Here is a 17,840-nt window from a genome sequence, read left to right as displayed (position 1 = left end):
GTTTTCCGAAGGGAGGATTGTGTACATTACCCCCAAAAAGTAATATCTACTTTTCTTGGAACGAAGGTTCGTGCATCCTGCCTGTCATGGAAATCTCACCGTCCATCATTCATCCTAGCACGCATCTTAAGACATCAATCAGGCACGCACACGACTGTCGATGCTCAATTAACGAAGATCCAAGTCCGGAGCGGGTTCCTCATTTTGTCTTATATATATATGTGTAAATAATACCCGCCCCCTCCCCCTCTCAGCCCACCAATATAACGATTTCTCTGCTTTATAGGGTTTCCGATTCCACGCTGTCGATCTCCTCCTGCCTTCGATCGTCGCCGCTGTTGTATGAGTCACGAGGGTTGGAACCGATCCCTGCTTCTGCCTCTTCTCTAGAATTGTTTGGGTCGATCGGGGAGCGATGGGTCGGAAGAAGACGGTCGCCATCGACGACGACGAGTACTCCTTCCCGGAGGACCTGCAGCAGCAGGAGCAGCAGCCGCTGCCGACGCAGGACACCGGGTCTGAGATCCGCACCGCTGCCAACTCCAGAAAGGGCAAGAAGGGCGGTAAGAACCAGCGCGACGTAGCCGCCGATGATCAGCCGGCGGAGGATTGGGAGAAGTCATCGTCTGCTGGCGCCGTGGAACCCTCGAGGGAGGATGACGATGATGCCGTTACCCTCGTCTTCTCTGGTAAGAAGAAATCCTCTAAATCTAAGAAGAGTAGCGCCGTTACGAGTGGGTTCGCTTCTCTGAATGCCTTTGGGGAGGACGCGGATGACGAGGAGCCCGATTCAAAATCGAGATCGAAGGTGAAATCTGAAGTTGACGATCGTGTGGACGATGAGATGGACGAAAGCAGGGGTCTCGATGTGGAATTGGGCCGTCAGGGCAGCTTGGAGGACGCGGATTCAAAGAAGCAACAGAAAAAGAAGAAGAAGAAGAAGGGCGGGCGAATCGCTCAGGAGGAAGACTTCGATCAGCTCCTGGCCGAGCTGGGGGAAGCCCCGGCGACGGCCCAAACCCTGACTCCGTCTGCTGTGTTGGATGAGATGGATGGAAATGGGGATCTTGATGTGGAATTAAGCCACCAGGGAAGCTTAGCAGATCCTGATTTGAAGAAGCAAAATAAAAAGAAGAAGAAAAAGAGCGGGCGGACTGCCCAGGAGGAGGACGACTTGGATAAACTCCTCGCTGAGCTGGGGGAAGCCCCCCCACTGGCTTCAGCTTCGACTTCATCTCCTCCTACATTGGCGGAAGAAGAAGTCGAGGGAGATGAGGTCAAAGATGCCGACTTGGAATCAAACAGGCAAGTAAATGGCGCTGAGGAAGCAGTCTCAAAGAAACAGCAGAAGAAAAAGAAGAAGAAAAGTGGAAGAACTGCACAGGAGGAGGAAGCTTTGGATAAGATTCTTGCTGAGCTTGGGGAGGGCCAGCTGCCTCCTCCGCCAAGTGCACCTCCACATCAGTCTGCCCTGGTTGTGCAGGAATCAGCTTCAGCCCCAGTAGAACAGCCAGAGGCAGAGGATAGAGATGGGGAGGCAGAGGGTGAGTCAGCAGCGGCCAAGAAGAAGAAAAAGAAGAAGGAGAAGGAGAAAGAGAAGAAGGCTGCAGCTGCTCAAGCAGCAGCTGTTGTTGAGGTTAAGGAAGAAAAAGTGGAAGTGAAGGGGAAGGTTCCTGACAAGAAGTTGCCCAAGCATGTTAGGGAGATGCAGGAGGCACTGGCAAGAAGGAAGGAGGCGGAAGAGAGAAAGAAAAGGGAAGAGGAGGAGAGGCTAAGGAAGGAAGAGGAAGAGAGGAAGCGGTTGGAGGAACTGGAGAGGCTTGCGGAAGAGGCAAAGAGGAGAAAGAAGGAAAAAGAAAAGGAGAAGCTGCTTAAGAAGAAACAGGAGGGCAAACTTCTGACAGCTAAACAAAAGGATGAACAGAGGAGGTTGGAAGCAATGAGGAAACAGTTCCTTGCTCAGAGTGAGGTTCCAATAGGTGATTCTGGTGTGGTGATAAAGAAGAGGCCCAAATATGAGACAAAGAAGTCTAAACTGACTCAATCTAAGGTTGTGGAAACAGAGAAGGTCATGGAGAATGAGCAAGTGGTTGATGAACCTCGTACAGAGCAAGCTGTGCAAGATGTTATGGTTGAAGAGGAATCTCTATCTCAAGTTGGAGATTCTGATGACAAAACTGAAGCAGAACAGGAACCAGAAGAGGTCAAAGCTGTGGATGAGGATGAAGATGATGAAGAATGGGATGCAAAGAGCTGGGATGATCTTGATGTGACATTGCCCGCGACAAATCCATTTGCTGAGGAGGATCAGGACATCATGACAAAACCTAAAGGAACTATTGAACATGTAGTATCTTTTCCTGTTGAGTCTCAAGCAAATTCAACAGCACCTGCAAAGCCTGCTGTCAAAAAGGTGGCGGATCCTCGTACATCTTCGAAGAAGAATGATGCAAATAACAAAGAGGATGAACATGAAAGTGAATGTGCCACAAATGTTAAGAGGGGGAAAGAAGCTATTATTAAGCAAGAGTCAACTGCTGTGGAGGATAAATCAAAAAAGAGTGGTCCTGATCTCCGCTCACCCATTTGTTGCATTCTTGGTCATGTAGATACTGGAAAGACCAAGTTGCTAGATTGTATTAGACGCACTAATGTACAGGAAGGTGAAGCTGGTGGTATCACGCAGCAGATTGGGGCTACCTATTTTCCAACTGAAAACATAAGGGAGAGGACAAGAGAGCTAAAAGCTGATGCAACACTGAAGGTTCCAGGTTTACTTGTCATTGACACCCCTGGGCACGAGTCTTTTACTAATCTACGGTCTAGAGGTTCAAGCCTTTGTGATATTGCTATACTAGTTGTGGACATCATGCATGGACTTGAGCCACAAACTATTGAATCTATCAACCTGTTAAAAAGTCGGAATGCAGAGTTCATTGTTGCTTTAAATAAGGTAATAATTACTTTTCAATTCAGAATTTCTTTTTCTGTACTACTATATATATTTTTGTGATTGATTAATTATATGATATTAAATTTTTTTAAGGTGGATAGACTCTATGGTTGGAAATCTTGTCCGAATGCACCAATAGTGAAGGCACTCAGACAACAATCTAATGATGTGAAGAATGAATTTAATATGAGGCTTACTCAGGTCAATACATTTGGAATTTTGATAAGCTCTTTTGCTTTGTATCTTTGTTTTAAAATATAATTGGGAATCAATCTCTCTCTGCTTCCCTTCAACAGATCATAACACAGTTTAAAGAGCAGGGCTTGAACACAGCTCTGTACTACAAAAACAAAGAAATGGGAGAAACATTTAATATTGTTCCCACAAGTGCTATCAGGTAATATCTACATAGCACGAAGAAAGGTTTTTTATGCATCTTTGGTGGACTATTAAAAGCAAAATTTTATGATACTTAAAATTTGCCTAATGTTTGTGTATATCATATTAGTGGTGAAGGAATAGCAGATCTTCTCTTATTGTTGGTGCAATGGGCACAGAAAACTATGGAAGAAAAGCTTACCTATGTCGATGAAGTCCAGGTTTGTTTCCAAGTGCTTATTCTCCACTATCTCTAAGTTGGATCAGACTTAGGATATCCTTGTTAGTGGTTCACTTCACTGTAAACCAATACTATATTCTGGTAAAATGTAATGAATATGATAATTTTTAGCTGTATAAATATATGATGTGCATTTCATTTATCTTACTATGCTAGTCATTTGCCTTTATTTTCTAGAAAAACAAGTCTTTACTGGTGGATAGTTTTAGTACCTCTCTATGTAAGATAAGTAAAAGTTTAATTAACTTATTCCTGTATTCAATATGTATTTCAGTGTACTGTGTTGGAAGTTAAAGTAATTGAAGGCTTAGGAACAACCATTGATGTTGTACTGGTCAATGGTGCTCTTCATGAGGGTGACCAAATAGTTGTTTGCGGCATGCAGGTATAGATGTTGAGTCTTCACTTTGGCCCCTTTTTTTATATATTTATTTCTTATCTAAGTTTCTATTGCAGGGGCCCATCGTGACCAATATCAGAGCTTTACTGACTCCCCACCCAATGAAGGAGCTCCGTGTAAAGGTGAGTACATCACTTGGTTTTGGTATATCTCTGTGTATTTGATGACAGGAGTTCAACAAAATTCAATTTCTTTGGACTTATTATTTACTTTTTCTGGGGTAATGTTAGCATGCCATCTCTGGTTTTGCAATTTGCAAGGTAAAGATGCCATTATATATAACACCTTTCTGTTAAACTCTTGATGAATGTTAAAAAAAAAAAACAAACAGGATCTTAAATTTGGGCCCTTTTTTTTCGTTGTATGACTGTAGGATTCTGGGCGATTGACCAAAATATGCTTTATAAACATGTTAGGCTAGCTAAAAGGTCTAGCTTAGAGTCACTCTATGTTCTATAACTAGGTTAGGGAAATCAAGGTTCACGATGACCAAACTATATTGTCAGTGTCTCAAATCCTATGTTTCTAGGCACCCACTAGGGTTCTCTTATTTACAGGGTAGTTACTTGTTGATGCATAGTAATTATCACCAAATTTAATAAGTTGTTGTAGGTAACAATTTAGTTCAATTTTTTGGGACTAGTTTCCTTGTGCCATCTATTATTCTTAAATGGTTATTGACCATTAGTTAGGTTGGAAACTTGGAATAGCATTATTCTCTGAGCAAGTTTCTCTATTGTGGGTGTCTTGCATCCTTTTTCCTTGGTTAAATTTCATCTAATCTTGGAAGATGTCAAGATTATACGAACAATGGATATTATGTGAAAGTATGAGAGAGATCCCATTATCATTTTGTAAAATTGTAGGTTATAAGTCTTGTTGAGGTTCTATAAATAACATCAATAATTTCAAGATACTTTCAAAGGCTAGGTGTAATCTCTCTCTCTCTCTCTCTCTCTCTCTCTCTCTCTCTCTCCTGTCTTTGTAGGTTCTCTCCTTTCTTTTTCAGTCTCCATATATGATAGGACAATCTTTCCTTTATATCCTCAGTTTCGTATATTTCCTCGGTACTTGCGTCCTTGTGTAAATGTTTCCATGCTTTTTGCAACTTGTGATATTCTTAGCAGGATTGTCTTTTTCAGTAAACTTTACACAACAACGTTAGCGATTGACATATGATGATGCCTCCATCTTACAGCAGATAGTTCAACTAATAGTTATAGCAATCTACTATCTCGTACAAGTAAGGGAAATGTCTGAAATCCTTTTTTTATTGAATTCCTAGAAGCTAGTTTAAACTTTAAACAATCTTTGTCATCAACAAATTTGATATGGTACACCTAGGATCTTAAACCTTTTGTGAGGTACTGAGTTCCTTCAAGCAAAACTTCTTCTGAACAATTTGTTTTGCTTGAAGAAGATACTTGCACTTAAACCTAAAGCAAAGTTCAAAATGCAAAACTTTAAATTATTTTCTGAGCTTGTTTTGCTTGAAGAAGATATTTGCATTTAAACCTAAAGACTGTTGGGCTGTTGAAAGGTAATATATACAAAAAACATTTGTGTCACTTAGATGATAATTTTAGGTGCTTGTGCGGAGGTACTAGGAATTTCATTTGTCAACAATTAGTTGTAGCTCCGAGTCTCCAATAGAATGAGGAGAGAAACATTCGAGATGGTATGTGTATGTGCGAATGAGACATCCAAATGTACAAATGTTAAGAGTTAGAAGAGGTAAAATAAGTAGTGCTAAGAGAGACATAAGAAGATTCCAATAGAAATTATAAATAAAGATCTAAATACTTTTTCTTAATTAAGGATTTTTATATTCACTCGACTCCAAATAGTTAGGTGATTATGGCTTGTAATTATGATTACATATAACATAATGCCCTAAAAATGCAAGGTACATTCAAAACCAGACAAGAAATCACACTGAATTAATGTTGGTTTGGTCTGGTTTATACTTTATATTTCTCAAAACTGAACATAGTCAGTTTGATTCGAAGATTTCTTCAAAACCAATATTGAATTGGATCATGTGCAACCCCAGGAGAAACAACATTAGATACTATGATGTCAAGAATGATTAGGAAAAAAATAGAGAAATCACTAAAGTAATGCTGCATCTGATGTCACTTCTTATCTTGTCCATGGTAAGTGGAATGAAATGAAATTTTTTAGAATACATGAATTCACCAAAATTTAGCTAGTAATCTAGTCAAGGAGTGAAAAGGGTAGTGTTTTTTTTTTTTGTAAAGGCAAGAAGAGAGTGTTTTTATACAGCTTGGTAAAAGATTGCAAGGTAGCATGGGAGATGGACTAATATCTCCTTGACTGGTGCATCTTGTTTTCTGTCATTTGGCCGATGTACTTGAATGTCATGATGGAGTACGACTGTCATGGCTTATTGAAAATATGCAAATTAAAATATTTGTGTTCCTTCACTACTGTTAACTAGTTTAATGTGTTTGAATTCATCATCAAGTAAGACAGACATGCGTGTTGCAGATGAGGAAATCAATTTAAGAGGCCTCTTTTATTTATAGAATCAAATAAATGAATCAATAACAATACAATCATTTTCATGATAAAAGTTCTTGGTCATTAACCTTGATTTTTATGTCTGTTTTTTCATTGTTGGTCTGTCGGATGCTTTGTTATTCATGCTAGATCGATGATCACCGGGTCTATTTTCCTCTAGTATTCATATGGTCCAAACTCTGATCAAATACCAAGCATCCCTAGTTTATGTAGGGATGAAAATTGGGTGACCATCCTTCACAGAAAAGAAACTCAAAATTTAAATAAACCTGGGTGTTTTTACCAATAATTTGCCATTCATGCCCTTTCAGCTCCTTCAAGCAAAACTTTGTTGACTAGTCTTTAGGTTTAAGTGCAAGGATCTTCTTCTGCCTTGCTTTGGACAGGTTTTGCACACCAAATTTATAGGGTTGCTAGGTTTATTAACTGTTTGTGGAGTTCTGTCAAATCTTTGAGTGGCTTTCTTGCTTTTAATCCTAATAGAAGCTATATTGTTGGAAACAAGATTTGCAGGATCTGGATCATAATTTTCGTCTGACTCAAGGATCTAGAGTCAGTATTGGTGGGCTGTGCTGCATCTGTTCAGCAGGATTTAGATTGGTCAAACAAGTAATTCTGAGAAAAACCATAGAGAATAAGTGTATCACAAGATTTTTATGCCTTGGAGTCATGGTAGTAACGTGAGATATCATTTCATGTTGGTCAGAATTAGCTTATTTGAATCAATTTCTAGCGATTTTTGTTCTATTTTCATTTGGTTCTGTCCACTTCCAGCCATGATTAGGGCTTGGGTTAGGAACTAGCTGATCCTGTTCCAGACCACTCAGATTGGATCAAAATCCACAACAGGATCAGCTGATTGAGGGAATCTTGGTTGGAATGGCTAGGATGACGATATTTGTTAATATGACTAAATGACTATAGTTCTTATGCTTTTGTTTGACTAATTTGGTAAAAAGGTCTTGGAAGATTGTAGTTACGGATTCTGGATCTCACAAGTGCTTGTTCAATCTCTTTAGACAACTTTTGAGCATCCTGATGACATTTTGTTTTACTATTTTAATGGTTAAACAATGTGTTTAAAAAGTGTTGATAAGCAGGTTTTACTTGCTAAATTGATGTTATCTTTCTTTGCTTTATACTGCTTTATTGTTAACTGTGACATGTTAACCTATAATGTATTTGTTTGGAAATTTTACTTTTGTATATCAAACCAAATACAGTCATTAAAAGTTAATACCAGAGTGTAGTTTTCATATCTAAACTTTCAGATACAACATCTCCTTTAAATTTTTGATCTCATGGAATTCTCTGAAGTAAAAATTATCTATAGAGTTCAAATTACCTTTTTGATCTTGAGATGCTACTTCCAGTCTATTCTCCACTTGGAAATATAAAGTATTATTTGCTTGTCAACTGGAACATGAAAATCTATGGTGATTACAGATGTTATCAAATTATTCCATATGTACGAGAATTTGAAGTAAACATGAGCTGTTTTTACCCTAGGATTGAGATAGTTTTATTCGTTAGTCATGATTTTATGTATCTGATGATGGTCAATCTTGTGGATTGTGTTACTCTGTTTTGTATGTATTATGTATTTGCTTAATGACAAGTCAAGCAAAGATTGCAACCAATGAAATTCACATAGGATTCATAATTAATATAATACAAGGTAATATAAAGGGCCTTTTCTGTATAAAAATGAATTAGACTTAGGGTTTTAAGTCGGTAAAAGTTTTCAATTGGTACTTGTGATTCTGATTTGTAGTATTAATCTGTTCACTGTTAATATAATCAATATCCTGGATGTAATATTTCTTTCAGTACCCTCTTCTATGATAGAACATGAAACAGAAGCAGAAGTTGGTCTAAGATTTCAATTGGTGCCCGTGATCCCAGTTTAGATCATGCTTTTGTCGTCTGATAAACAAAATTAATATGCAGGATTGTCGATCCTTATGTAATTTCTTCCAAGATAGAAGAACATGAAACAGAAGCAATGGAATGAGATAATGAAATGTGCATAAGTTCTTCATTTGTAACTTCACCATCCATTTCCATACCCATACATATCAACGGAATTCTTGTTACAATTGATGAGTTATTCCTAATTATTAAGTGTTATTGTTATTGTCAATATGTTGTGCATTTGTTATATGACTTACAAGTTATATAGAGCAATAGTTTGTCATATCTTTATATGATTTATGTTACATTACATTGACGCCAAAACTAGCTGCTCTCTGATGATTCATGTTTCTATTGATTGGCATGTCACTCGTGTCTTTCTCAGGGTTCATACTTGCATCATAAAGAGCTTAAAGCCGCCCAAGGTGTAAAAATTTCTGCACAGGTACATTTGGATTATAACACAGATCTGCACTTTTTATTTCAGCAACTTCATCTGAGTACATCCTTTCTGTAACAGGGCCTTGAGCATGCCATTGCTGGCACTTCCCTATATGTGGCAAAACCTGAGGATGATTTGGAAGATTTGAAGAAAACCGTAATGCAGGACGTGGAAAAGGTTATGAGCCGGATTGACAAGAGTGGAGAAGGTGTATATGTCCAGGCTTCAACCCTTGGGTCATTGGAAGCACTTACAGAGTTCTTGAGGAGCCCAGCTGTGAGCATTCCGTTTTGTGATTTCAGTATAGGTCCAGTACACAAGAAGGATGTCATGAAGGCTAGTGTCATGCTTGAGAGGAAAAAAGAGTTTGCAACCATCTTAGCATTTGATGTCAAAGTGATGCCTGATGCCAGAGAGCTTGCAGATGAGACTGGTGTTAGAATCTTCGTTGCAGACATTATATATCATCTTTTTGATCAATTCAAAGCTTACATTGACAATCTAAGGGAGGAGAAGAAGAAGGAAAGTGCTGAAGAGGCAGTTTTCCCCTGCGTTCTAAAGATTATGCCAAACTGCATATTCAACAAGAAGGACCCAATTGTATTGGGTGTGGATGTTCTTGAAGGCATTCTTAAGGTAATTTCATATGCAATCATTTTCTTCATCCATTGAAAGTTCATGTTTGTGGATCTCCCCATTAAGACTGTTACCTTTCTACAAAGGGACAGCATCCTTGACCCAAATCTAAGCAATTAGTTGCTGAAAGTGAAATAAATCTTTCCTAAATAGCATTTAGTTTTGGTGTTCTTATTTAGCAAGTTGAACTGTTTGGAAGCATTTTTTTTTGTTTTCCAAAGCTAGTGCTTGGATCTTAGTTCTGAAGGGTCCTTATCCGAGCAATTGAGTGCTGTGTGTGAAATAATCTTGCATCTTAGTCTTCGACTGGCCTCAGAAACCGAGGCTTCTGTTTGAAATATATTTGCTTTTGGTTGTTCCTAAACAGTAAATAGAACTGTTATTTTCAATTTGTTATTTATTGACAAAAACATGTTTTCTTTTCATAACTTTGCATATGGGATGCTAGGAAGCAGTTTGTCGTGGAACTTGCAGGGACCAGTGGCTGGTCACACAGTTAAAGCAAACGATCTCTCTTTAAAATGTTGCAAGTGTTTGTGCTTCCAAAATTTAAGGATAGCTTTATTAGTATTGCTTTCGGAGAGGTAAAAAAATAAAGTTAAGAAATATATTTTGCTTTTGGGGAGGTAAAGAAGTTTAATAAACATGTGTTTATCATTGATATTTTTAGTTTTATCTTCATGAACAACCAATAAGAAATAGAGCTTATTCCAAATGGGAACTTGGTAAATTTGACCTTTGCCCTTGTAATTTGTAAGTGCTTTTCTACAAGAGTATCATATCTTGTTTGCTTATAGCTTTATCCTAATTTTCAGATTGGTACCCCTATTTGCATTCCTTCAAGAGAGTTCATAGATATAGGGAAGATTGCATCGATCGAGATCAATCATAAGCAGGTTGACGTTGCCACCAAGGGGCAAAAGGTGGCTATAAAGGTATCAAGGATATTTCATATTTTGAATTTACTTTTGCCTACTTTCTTCGAAAAGATTTTCTGAGCCTCATCGACCATCTCCCGTCTATACAGATAGTTGCCTCCAGTCCTGAAGAACAACAGAAGATGTACGGCAGGCATTTCGATATTGATGATGAGCTTGTCAGTCATATCTCAAGGAGGTCAATCGACATACTTAAAACAAACTATAGGGTAAGAATGAAATTATTCATTTAGTTCATAACCCTCTTTCATCCTTTAGATTGGAAGGGTGTTGTGCCATTTGTTCTTGTAGTGGCCATTTGGTGTGCAAGAGTTTATTGTGTTCCTACAACTCTGATTGCATTGTTTCGTGCTTGGGTTCGTGAATACCTGCTTCCATGCCAAAAATGGGGTGGCTTTTTTTTCCATATAAAATTACTAATTTACTTCAATTTATGCTGTAGGATGATCTGTCAATGGAAGAGTGGCGCCTCGTCGTGAGGCTGAAGTCTATTTTCAAGATACCTTGATTTGTGAAGAGCTGCAGTGTTTTCTGAGTGCCAGATATAATGTATTTGCGGCTCCATCGACCGGCATAGCTTGTGATGATCCTATCACGAAGAAAGAGAAAAAGAAGGAATTATGGCGGCAAGGGCAGGATATGGTCAATCAGCTTTGGTTTGATTTAAAGTGCTTTGAGATACCCATCGTATATGTTTTGTCGAAGGTTTTGAATTATGACAGAGGGTAGGGCTTTTGGTTTTGCTTTACTGCCCCTAAAATTTCTTTCTCAGTGATCTGATGATGCAAAGACTTGCAGTTTTGCCTTTATAATCGAGAGTTTTTGCATAGGTCAAAACATTTTGGTTTCCCCCACTGTATTTAATACTACTATTGTAATAGAGAGGTTACAAGAAAATTTTGTTTTCCGGAGGGTATTATTTTCGATGGACGATTTTATTAGAAATTATAAATAGAAAATAAATAAATACTCTTATGAGTATCGATTTGAATGCAAATCGATGCTAAGATATTATGACTTATTATTGGCTATTGTTGTTGGTATCAATTCCAAGTTGTATGTGTATGTATGTGTATCGACGCATATCTTCGGATATTTTTTATGAAAAAAACGCATAGTTTCTGATATCATTGATACCAATAACCAATGGATTGGCTGAGGCCTCTTTAAGCATTAGCAAACTATACATTTTTTATATGATATGGTATTTGATCAAGTTGATAAATACCATTTGGTGCTTATTATTTCCGATCAATAAGATATTAAGTGCTTTGACTGATACTAAACTCAAAACAGAGCCATCAGTAGGTTTTTTTTCTTCTGTTTTCTGTGTTCTGATGGTGGCCAGCATATGCTGATGTGTTCTTAATGTTCAAATCACCACACAACGGGGGATTTATATTCATTCTCGAGCACTGCTGGGAGTAGTGTGAGTTTAAATGTCAACGATTCTAATTCGAAATGGCAGTCCATTCGATATCAGAAATAATAATTTAGGTATATATATATATATATATGTATTTCTGTATTATGTCTTATTCCCTTAGTCAATTGACACGTAGGATATTAAGATATGATGTGAATAATAAGCGCTTTTGCTAAGTATGAAATCCTGTGTGACACTAATATGATGACTACTCAAAAGTTCTAATAAAAACCTGATTCTTGAAAATAAAAGAAATATAGTTGAAAATAACCTTAAAAGGAGTGCAAATTTCTGCACTAACCTGAAGCAACTTTCACTGCCTGCAATCAGAAAGAAACAGCACAACTTTCACCCATCAGGCTTCAGGTTCTTCTTTTACCTGCCATCAATTCTTTCCAAATCAAGCAATTAACTAACTATTGGTTTGATCTCTAACAACCCAGCAGCTTTCACAAATTTACAAACCTTTCATGCCATTTAAATAGATATTAGAAATCACAAGCAATTCATGGCTCAGTTACAACAACAAGCCATTGTGACAACACTGTCCTACTTATTGATCACACTAAATTTACTCAGCAGTGCAACAAAAGATGGCTATGCTTTCTGCACCAACAAAAGCAAACTAGAAATGGCACCAATCCTTTAACATATAAACTAGGATTTTACATATCTGCAAAGTTTATGGATTTGGAAAAGATAGCTAACTCTAGCATTACTTTGGTGAAAGTACCATCCAGATATCTTACCATCCTTCCAGGGAAGAAAGGTTTAAACAATTTGAATAAGCTAATAATGATGCAAAGTAGTTTCATTATTCTATTTCGACAAATAAAAATGATTCACACCTTGAATGAGAAATTCACAAGGAGCAAAAGAAATCCATGGTGGAAACACAATCATGTGCTGAAGGACCTCATCCCTAGAGCTATGCTGATGTATAGAGTATAGACACAAACAATGCAGATCTATTTATAGAAAGATGCTTAGTTACATAAATTGCCTGCATGGCTATTAAGATTTGTTTTCGAAAGTATGTGCAACAAGAAACTCAACGATGAAATGCAACCATATTTAGTCCTTACAATATGGAATCCAGGCATGACAGGTGCCCGTAATATTAAGCTGCAGAAACCAAACGATGAACGACAATGCACCCCATGCAACCCATCTGCCCTCTGTACAAAAGGCTCATGTGATAGTGTTTTACCATGTGCTTACTGTACTCAACGCAGCTTAATAGTTTCATTCGGGAAGATGATATTAGGGTTCCTTATGTGAGGGTTCAGAGCCGCTAGCTCTTTCCATTTGGCCCCACTGCCATGAACACGTGAAGAAATGCTCCAAAGAGTATCTCCTGGCTGCACTTTGGCCGTCATGTCTTGAGAAGGTTTTGCAACTGTCTTCGACTTCATAAACGGATGCTTATTACTCTTGCCCATTCCAGTAGCAAGCAACCACCTAGAACCAGACTGTTGTTGCTTGGGATTACCCCAAAGACTTCTCTTGTTAGGTTCTGTTTTTAGACCCGCAACATGTACCTCAGTGATTTTGTACTGAGGAATGACCTCTTCCTCATGTTTCTCCTCCTTGGTCAATGGTTTGCTTTCAGTCTCAACCTCATCTTCTTGTTCACTGTTTCCCTTTTCTGAAACAGTGCTGTATATTTTAGGTTTCGGGGGAACAAAAACTCGCTCAACTTGAATTAAAGCAAGCATTGGCGTGCCCACTGGCTCATAGTTCCTTAAGGGATTCCGGAGCTGTACCATCAGAGCAACAGTGAAGTTATTCCCCAACAATCCCCACTTTCTACCAGATTTTTTCCTACCTCTCTTGTCTTCCTTCCACTCACCACAAATCAAGTCCATTGAATTAGCATGATGGGCTGCCAGAATCTTCGATGTTCGATCACTGTCCTGATCTTCCTCATCAATTATGCCTGAATCAAGCTTCATCCACTCATCTAGTGTTATAGACAAACCCATTAAGCCATCTACATCGTGCCCGCTGTCTTTAATGTCCAAAAGCTGTAATCCAGCTGTGCCTTCCAGACCTAGAGACCAGCTATTGTCGGCTCCTTTTCCTTCCAATGCTGAAATTTCTCCGATAGACTGGGGGCTAACATTTGAAGGTGCTTCTTCATCAGACATGCCTGTCTGTATTCTCAACCCCTCAATTGAAAGGGCTTCAATCTTATCCATTGCCATTGGAGCTAGATCCTCCAGTGAAACATATTCAGATATCATTTCCCCAGTGCTGGAGGAAGCTAGAGACATGCCATTACCTTTCTTCCTCCTCCCAGAGACATTATGAGAAGCAGCCAACCCTGTTTCTGGATAATGATTTTCTAATAAGTCATTCCTGTACAAACCATAGGAGAAAATTTTAATACAAGCATCAGAAGATTCTAAAACAAGGGGGGGTTACAAAAGAAATTAAACTGAAGAGAAACAGATGATAAAACTCTCAGACCTTTCACAAGAATCCAGAGCAGTTGCAGAATCCCAGGCTATCTGTTGCATTGTCTTACCAGTGATATCTTCTAGCGGCATCAGCTTGCTTGCTTGCCTTGATAGTTTTTCAATGCCCACTGAAGCTAATCGCTGCAATATCTCCATGATCCCAGAACCCATTTCTGCAGGAACCACAATGGGGCTGGACACCTGCATGATCAAGTTCTCTTTGTTCTTTGCGTTCCTAAACATCAAAGGGTTCATGGACCGCAAAAAACCTCCATCTTTTGTTTGAACAATAGGACCCAAGCCCTCACCAAGCAGTGGCAACTCAAGTGGCTCTTCCGGAGGGAGGTCGATGGGACTACCAAATCCACCGCCGCTCCCAGGCGGAGAGCAATGAAAGGCCTCTTCGTTCAAGCCCCATGCATGCATCAAAGCTTCTGTTTCTGCATCTTCCAGCATTTTAGCCCTGGATTTCATGTTGTTCATTGCCAGTTCCGCGTTCTGAAGCTCTGTCTCAGCTTCTTGAATAATTACTGAGAGATCAAGACCATCTGAAAGTTCATCCCAATAGGGCTGCTTCTCCATTCCAGCATCAAGACCAAAGATATTATCACCTGAAGCTAGTGATTCCTTCTCAAATTGCTTCCACAACCGCTCCCTTGGTGAATCTGGATCACTGTCCGAACTCAATCCGAAAGGACTATGCTCTATACCTAGCATGCTTAAGAATTCACTGGCAACAGACTCTGTGACAGCATCTAAGCTACGGGACCTGCTCAGCAAATTTGCCATCTTGTAGTTAGACTTAATGTCCCCATGACTCAGTTGCTTGGTTGGTTTGCCTTGGATATCTGGAGACTCAAATTCCCCTAATTCAAGAACCGAGAGCTCACCAAAGATAGAATCTAGGTCTTGCACCGGTGGATCCACAGCCAACAATGTGGCCTCTTGTGGATTATAGATGTCATGCTCAGCTTCTTCCGCATCGGGTTCATGTATCTTCATATCTGACCCTTCTTCCATTTTGGCCTCACCAGTCAACAATGAAGCATCATGCAGATTATGGCTTTCCTGCTGAGCCATTTCCGCAACTGGTTCTTCTGGTTTCGCATCCAGTCCTTCCTTTCTGGCCTCACCCGCTTCGTCATCACCAGCAGACTCGTCAATCTCAATGTCACCACTGGTTTTGCAAGTCCGGCCTTTTGATACAATCTCCACCCCGTGTTCGATCACCATGAATTTGGGCTCATCGCACTCCCGTTCATCACTTCCTTTGACAGCCTCCAGCAATATACAAGGCTTCGGCAGATGCGACTCCACCTCAATTCCGTCCAAGAGCTGAGGCTCTTCCTCAGTTCCTTCCAAGAGCTCTGATACTAAGCAAGTCCTCAACTCTGTAGATTGAATCTGTTCCACAATGATCTGAAGCTCTCGCTTTGCATCAGTATCCAAAGTTGGAAGTTCCTTAGAGTCATTGGACTTCTCTGGCTTCGCTTGCCTCTCAAAATTAGCCAAGGCCAAGGCATCTGACTTGGAGCTCGGTAAGACCTCATGAAGTACCTTAACATCCTTCACTGACTGGCACCGGCCATGATGTTGAAGCCGGCTTCCCGCAGGAGCCATCGGGCCCTGCCAATTGACCTTATCGAGCCCTCCTTCCTCCGAATTCAACATTCTGGACCCCTCCCTCTCTCGTGCGCCGGCATCCACAGAATTATTTCCCACCAGTGAGAACCCAAAGCTGACATTGAGGGATGCTCCCCTTGCCTTACCCGAAAGCCGGTAGCTCGTGCTCCACTTGCCGAACGCCTTCTCCGCATCCTCGAGCTCCTCGAGTGTGGCTGGCAGCACGCGGGTGAGGTCCACCAGGTGGCGCCCGAGGTCCAGCCCAGGGGCGCCGACCGTGAGAGCGGGGTAGATCAGGAAGTGCCGCGCCTCGTACTTGGCCGTGCCGCCCGGCCCGCTGCGGGCGCCGTGCACGGAGCAGCGGTAGGTGAGGCTTTCCCCAAACAGAGCAGCGCCATGGAGAACGCGGGCCGGGCGAGTGGCGGCGGCGGAGGAGACGGGGTCGGTGGTGCGGCGCCAGTACACAGCGAGCGAGGCACCAGCGAGGGCCGCCGGGAGGCCCTCGATAGAATGGACATGGAGGGAAAAGCAGCAGTCGAAGCGGCGGTGGCCGCCGATGTGGGAGAGGGCCTTCTTGATAGGGTTCCAGCCCCAAAGGGACGAAGACCCGGGCTTCTTCTTATCCTTCTGCTTGTCCGAGGAGGAGGGCTTGGGATTGGAGGGGGCCTTGAGGTGAGATCGGCCGGCGGAGATGGACCGGCGGTCGTCGGAGGAGGACCGTGGGTGTCGGGGCTGCTTGGGGTCGACGGATAGGGCTTTGCTGAGGGCTTCGATCTCGTGAAGGAAGCGAGCGTTGCCCTGTTGGTCGCTCCCGCCGCTGCTGCCGGGTTTGCCCTTGCCGAAGGCGGGCTTCCCAATCATCGCCCCCCTTTCTTCTACGCCGCAACTGGAGCTACAAGAGGAGGGCAGGCGATGGAAGATTGCTTACAGATCTCTGTCTTCTTCCATCTCCTTGCCACGACCTTTAGGGCGACGCGGATGGGTTTCCTTCTTCCTTTGCCTTCCTCTTCTTCGTCGTTTGATGGTTGGGAGATGGGGTTGGGTTGTAAGTTAAGGTAACGTGGACCAGCGTTAATCGGACCATATTAAGGCGGAGGCGTATTTGCTTTACTGTACTTTCCGTAAGTCGGTTTGCTTCCAATTTTGACCCAGCGTCTCAACATGGGACACCACGTCCCACATAACAACCAATCACAAGACAGGTGCATCTCGAGTACGTAATCAATGAGTGGAAAAGCAATGCCATGGGTGCCATCATGAGGCGATCGGGTCTCTTCAGCCGCTGGATACGGATCTCTTCCGCTGCAAGATTCGTGCGTCTCCGATGAGACGGGGTGGGTGGGTGCAGTGTGATGAGGGATTAACCCACATTAATTCGTCCTCTTGTCCTAACTCGGGTAATGGTGATGATGATGAGAGTTGTTATCGCAATTAACAGTAACAATAATACCGCTAAGTTGGGAGGTAAAGGGAGCAGACATTTGGGCGAAGGTAGGAGGGAAGCGCTCTGGGAATCGAATTACGGAATCGAAGAGTTTGAATTCGAATGCGCAGTTGGGTGGCAGCGCAACGTGTCGCCGGCCGTTTGTCATCTTGTGGGCGCGCCGCCCCTGTGCACTGGACCATGTCACGTGTTCCGCGCGAGAAATAATAATTCCAGATGGAACAGCAGCAGCCGTGTTTATTATTATTATTATTATTATTATTATTATTATTTGCTAACACTAATAAGTTCAATTAATTCAATTGAACTTATTATTATTTTGCATCAATTAATTCAATAATTGTAAGAGTCCGATTACTTATTTACTTATAAAACATGTATCTAATACGGTAACATGTTACGAATAGATTTATATTTTAAAACATTACAAATAAATTAA

The 17,840-nt window shown here is 40.9% G+C and overlaps 2 protein-coding genes across 2 annotated transcripts; one reads left to right on the top strand and one right to left on the bottom strand.

The window, feature by feature from the left end:
• The first annotated feature begins 250 nt into the window (after nt 1-250).
• On the top strand, nt 251-11,353 carry LOC135598291 (eukaryotic translation initiation factor 5B-like). Its single transcript, XM_065091849.1, has 11 exons — nt 251-2,953; nt 3,047-3,154; nt 3,250-3,350; nt 3,462-3,552; nt 3,847-3,957; nt 4,029-4,094; nt 8,816-8,875; nt 8,951-9,508; nt 10,324-10,443; nt 10,536-10,655; nt 10,889-11,353. Exons 1-11 carry the CDS (start codon nt 416-418, stop codon nt 10,952-10,954), a joined length of 3,939 nt encoding a protein of 1,312 aa, XP_064947921.1. The 5' UTR covers nt 251-415; the 3' UTR covers nt 10,955-11,353.
• Nucleotides 11,354-12,820: 1,467 nt separating this feature from the next.
• On the bottom strand, nt 12,821-16,994 carry LOC103970763 (protein PLASTID MOVEMENT IMPAIRED 1-RELATED 1). The gene is made up of 2 exons (XM_009384718.3): nt 14,345-16,994; nt 12,821-14,233 (listed from the first exon to the last, which is right to left on the bottom strand). Exons 1-2 carry the CDS (start codon nt 16,816-16,818, stop codon nt 13,099-13,101), a joined length of 3,609 nt encoding a protein of 1,202 aa, XP_009382993.2. The 5' UTR covers nt 16,819-16,994; the 3' UTR covers nt 12,821-13,098.
• Nucleotides 16,995-17,840: the final 846 nt, after the last annotated feature.

This window comes from Musa acuminata, chromosome BXJ2-1 (assembly GCF_036884655.1).
Source record: "Musa acuminata AAA Group cultivar baxijiao chromosome BXJ2-1, Cavendish_Baxijiao_AAA, whole genome shotgun sequence".
In the NCBI taxonomy this organism is placed as follows: Eukaryota; Viridiplantae; Streptophyta; class Magnoliopsida; order Zingiberales; family Musaceae; genus Musa; species Musa acuminata.
This window is presented reverse-complemented; position numbering and strand designations above follow the sequence as displayed.

Coding starts and splice junctions, on each gene's coding strand:
- LOC103970763 (XM_009384718.3), bottom strand. CDS start 16,818: ATGATTGGGAAGCCCGCCTTCGGCAAGGGCAAACCCGGCAGCAGCGGC. Junction 14,234..14,344: donor GCTCTGGATTCTTGTGAAAG/GTCTGAGAGTTT, acceptor TGGTTTGTACAG/GAATGACTTATTAGAAAATC.
- LOC135598291 (XM_065091849.1), top strand. CDS start 416: ATGGGTCGGAAGAAGACGGTCGCCATCGACGACGACGAGTACTCCTTC. Junction 8,876..8,950: donor GTGTAAAAATTTCTGCACAG/GTACATTTGGAT, acceptor TTTCTGTAACAG/GGCCTTGAGCATGCCATTGC. Junction 9,509..10,323: donor TTCTTGAAGGCATTCTTAAG/GTAATTTCATAT, acceptor CCTAATTTTCAG/ATTGGTACCCCTATTTGCAT.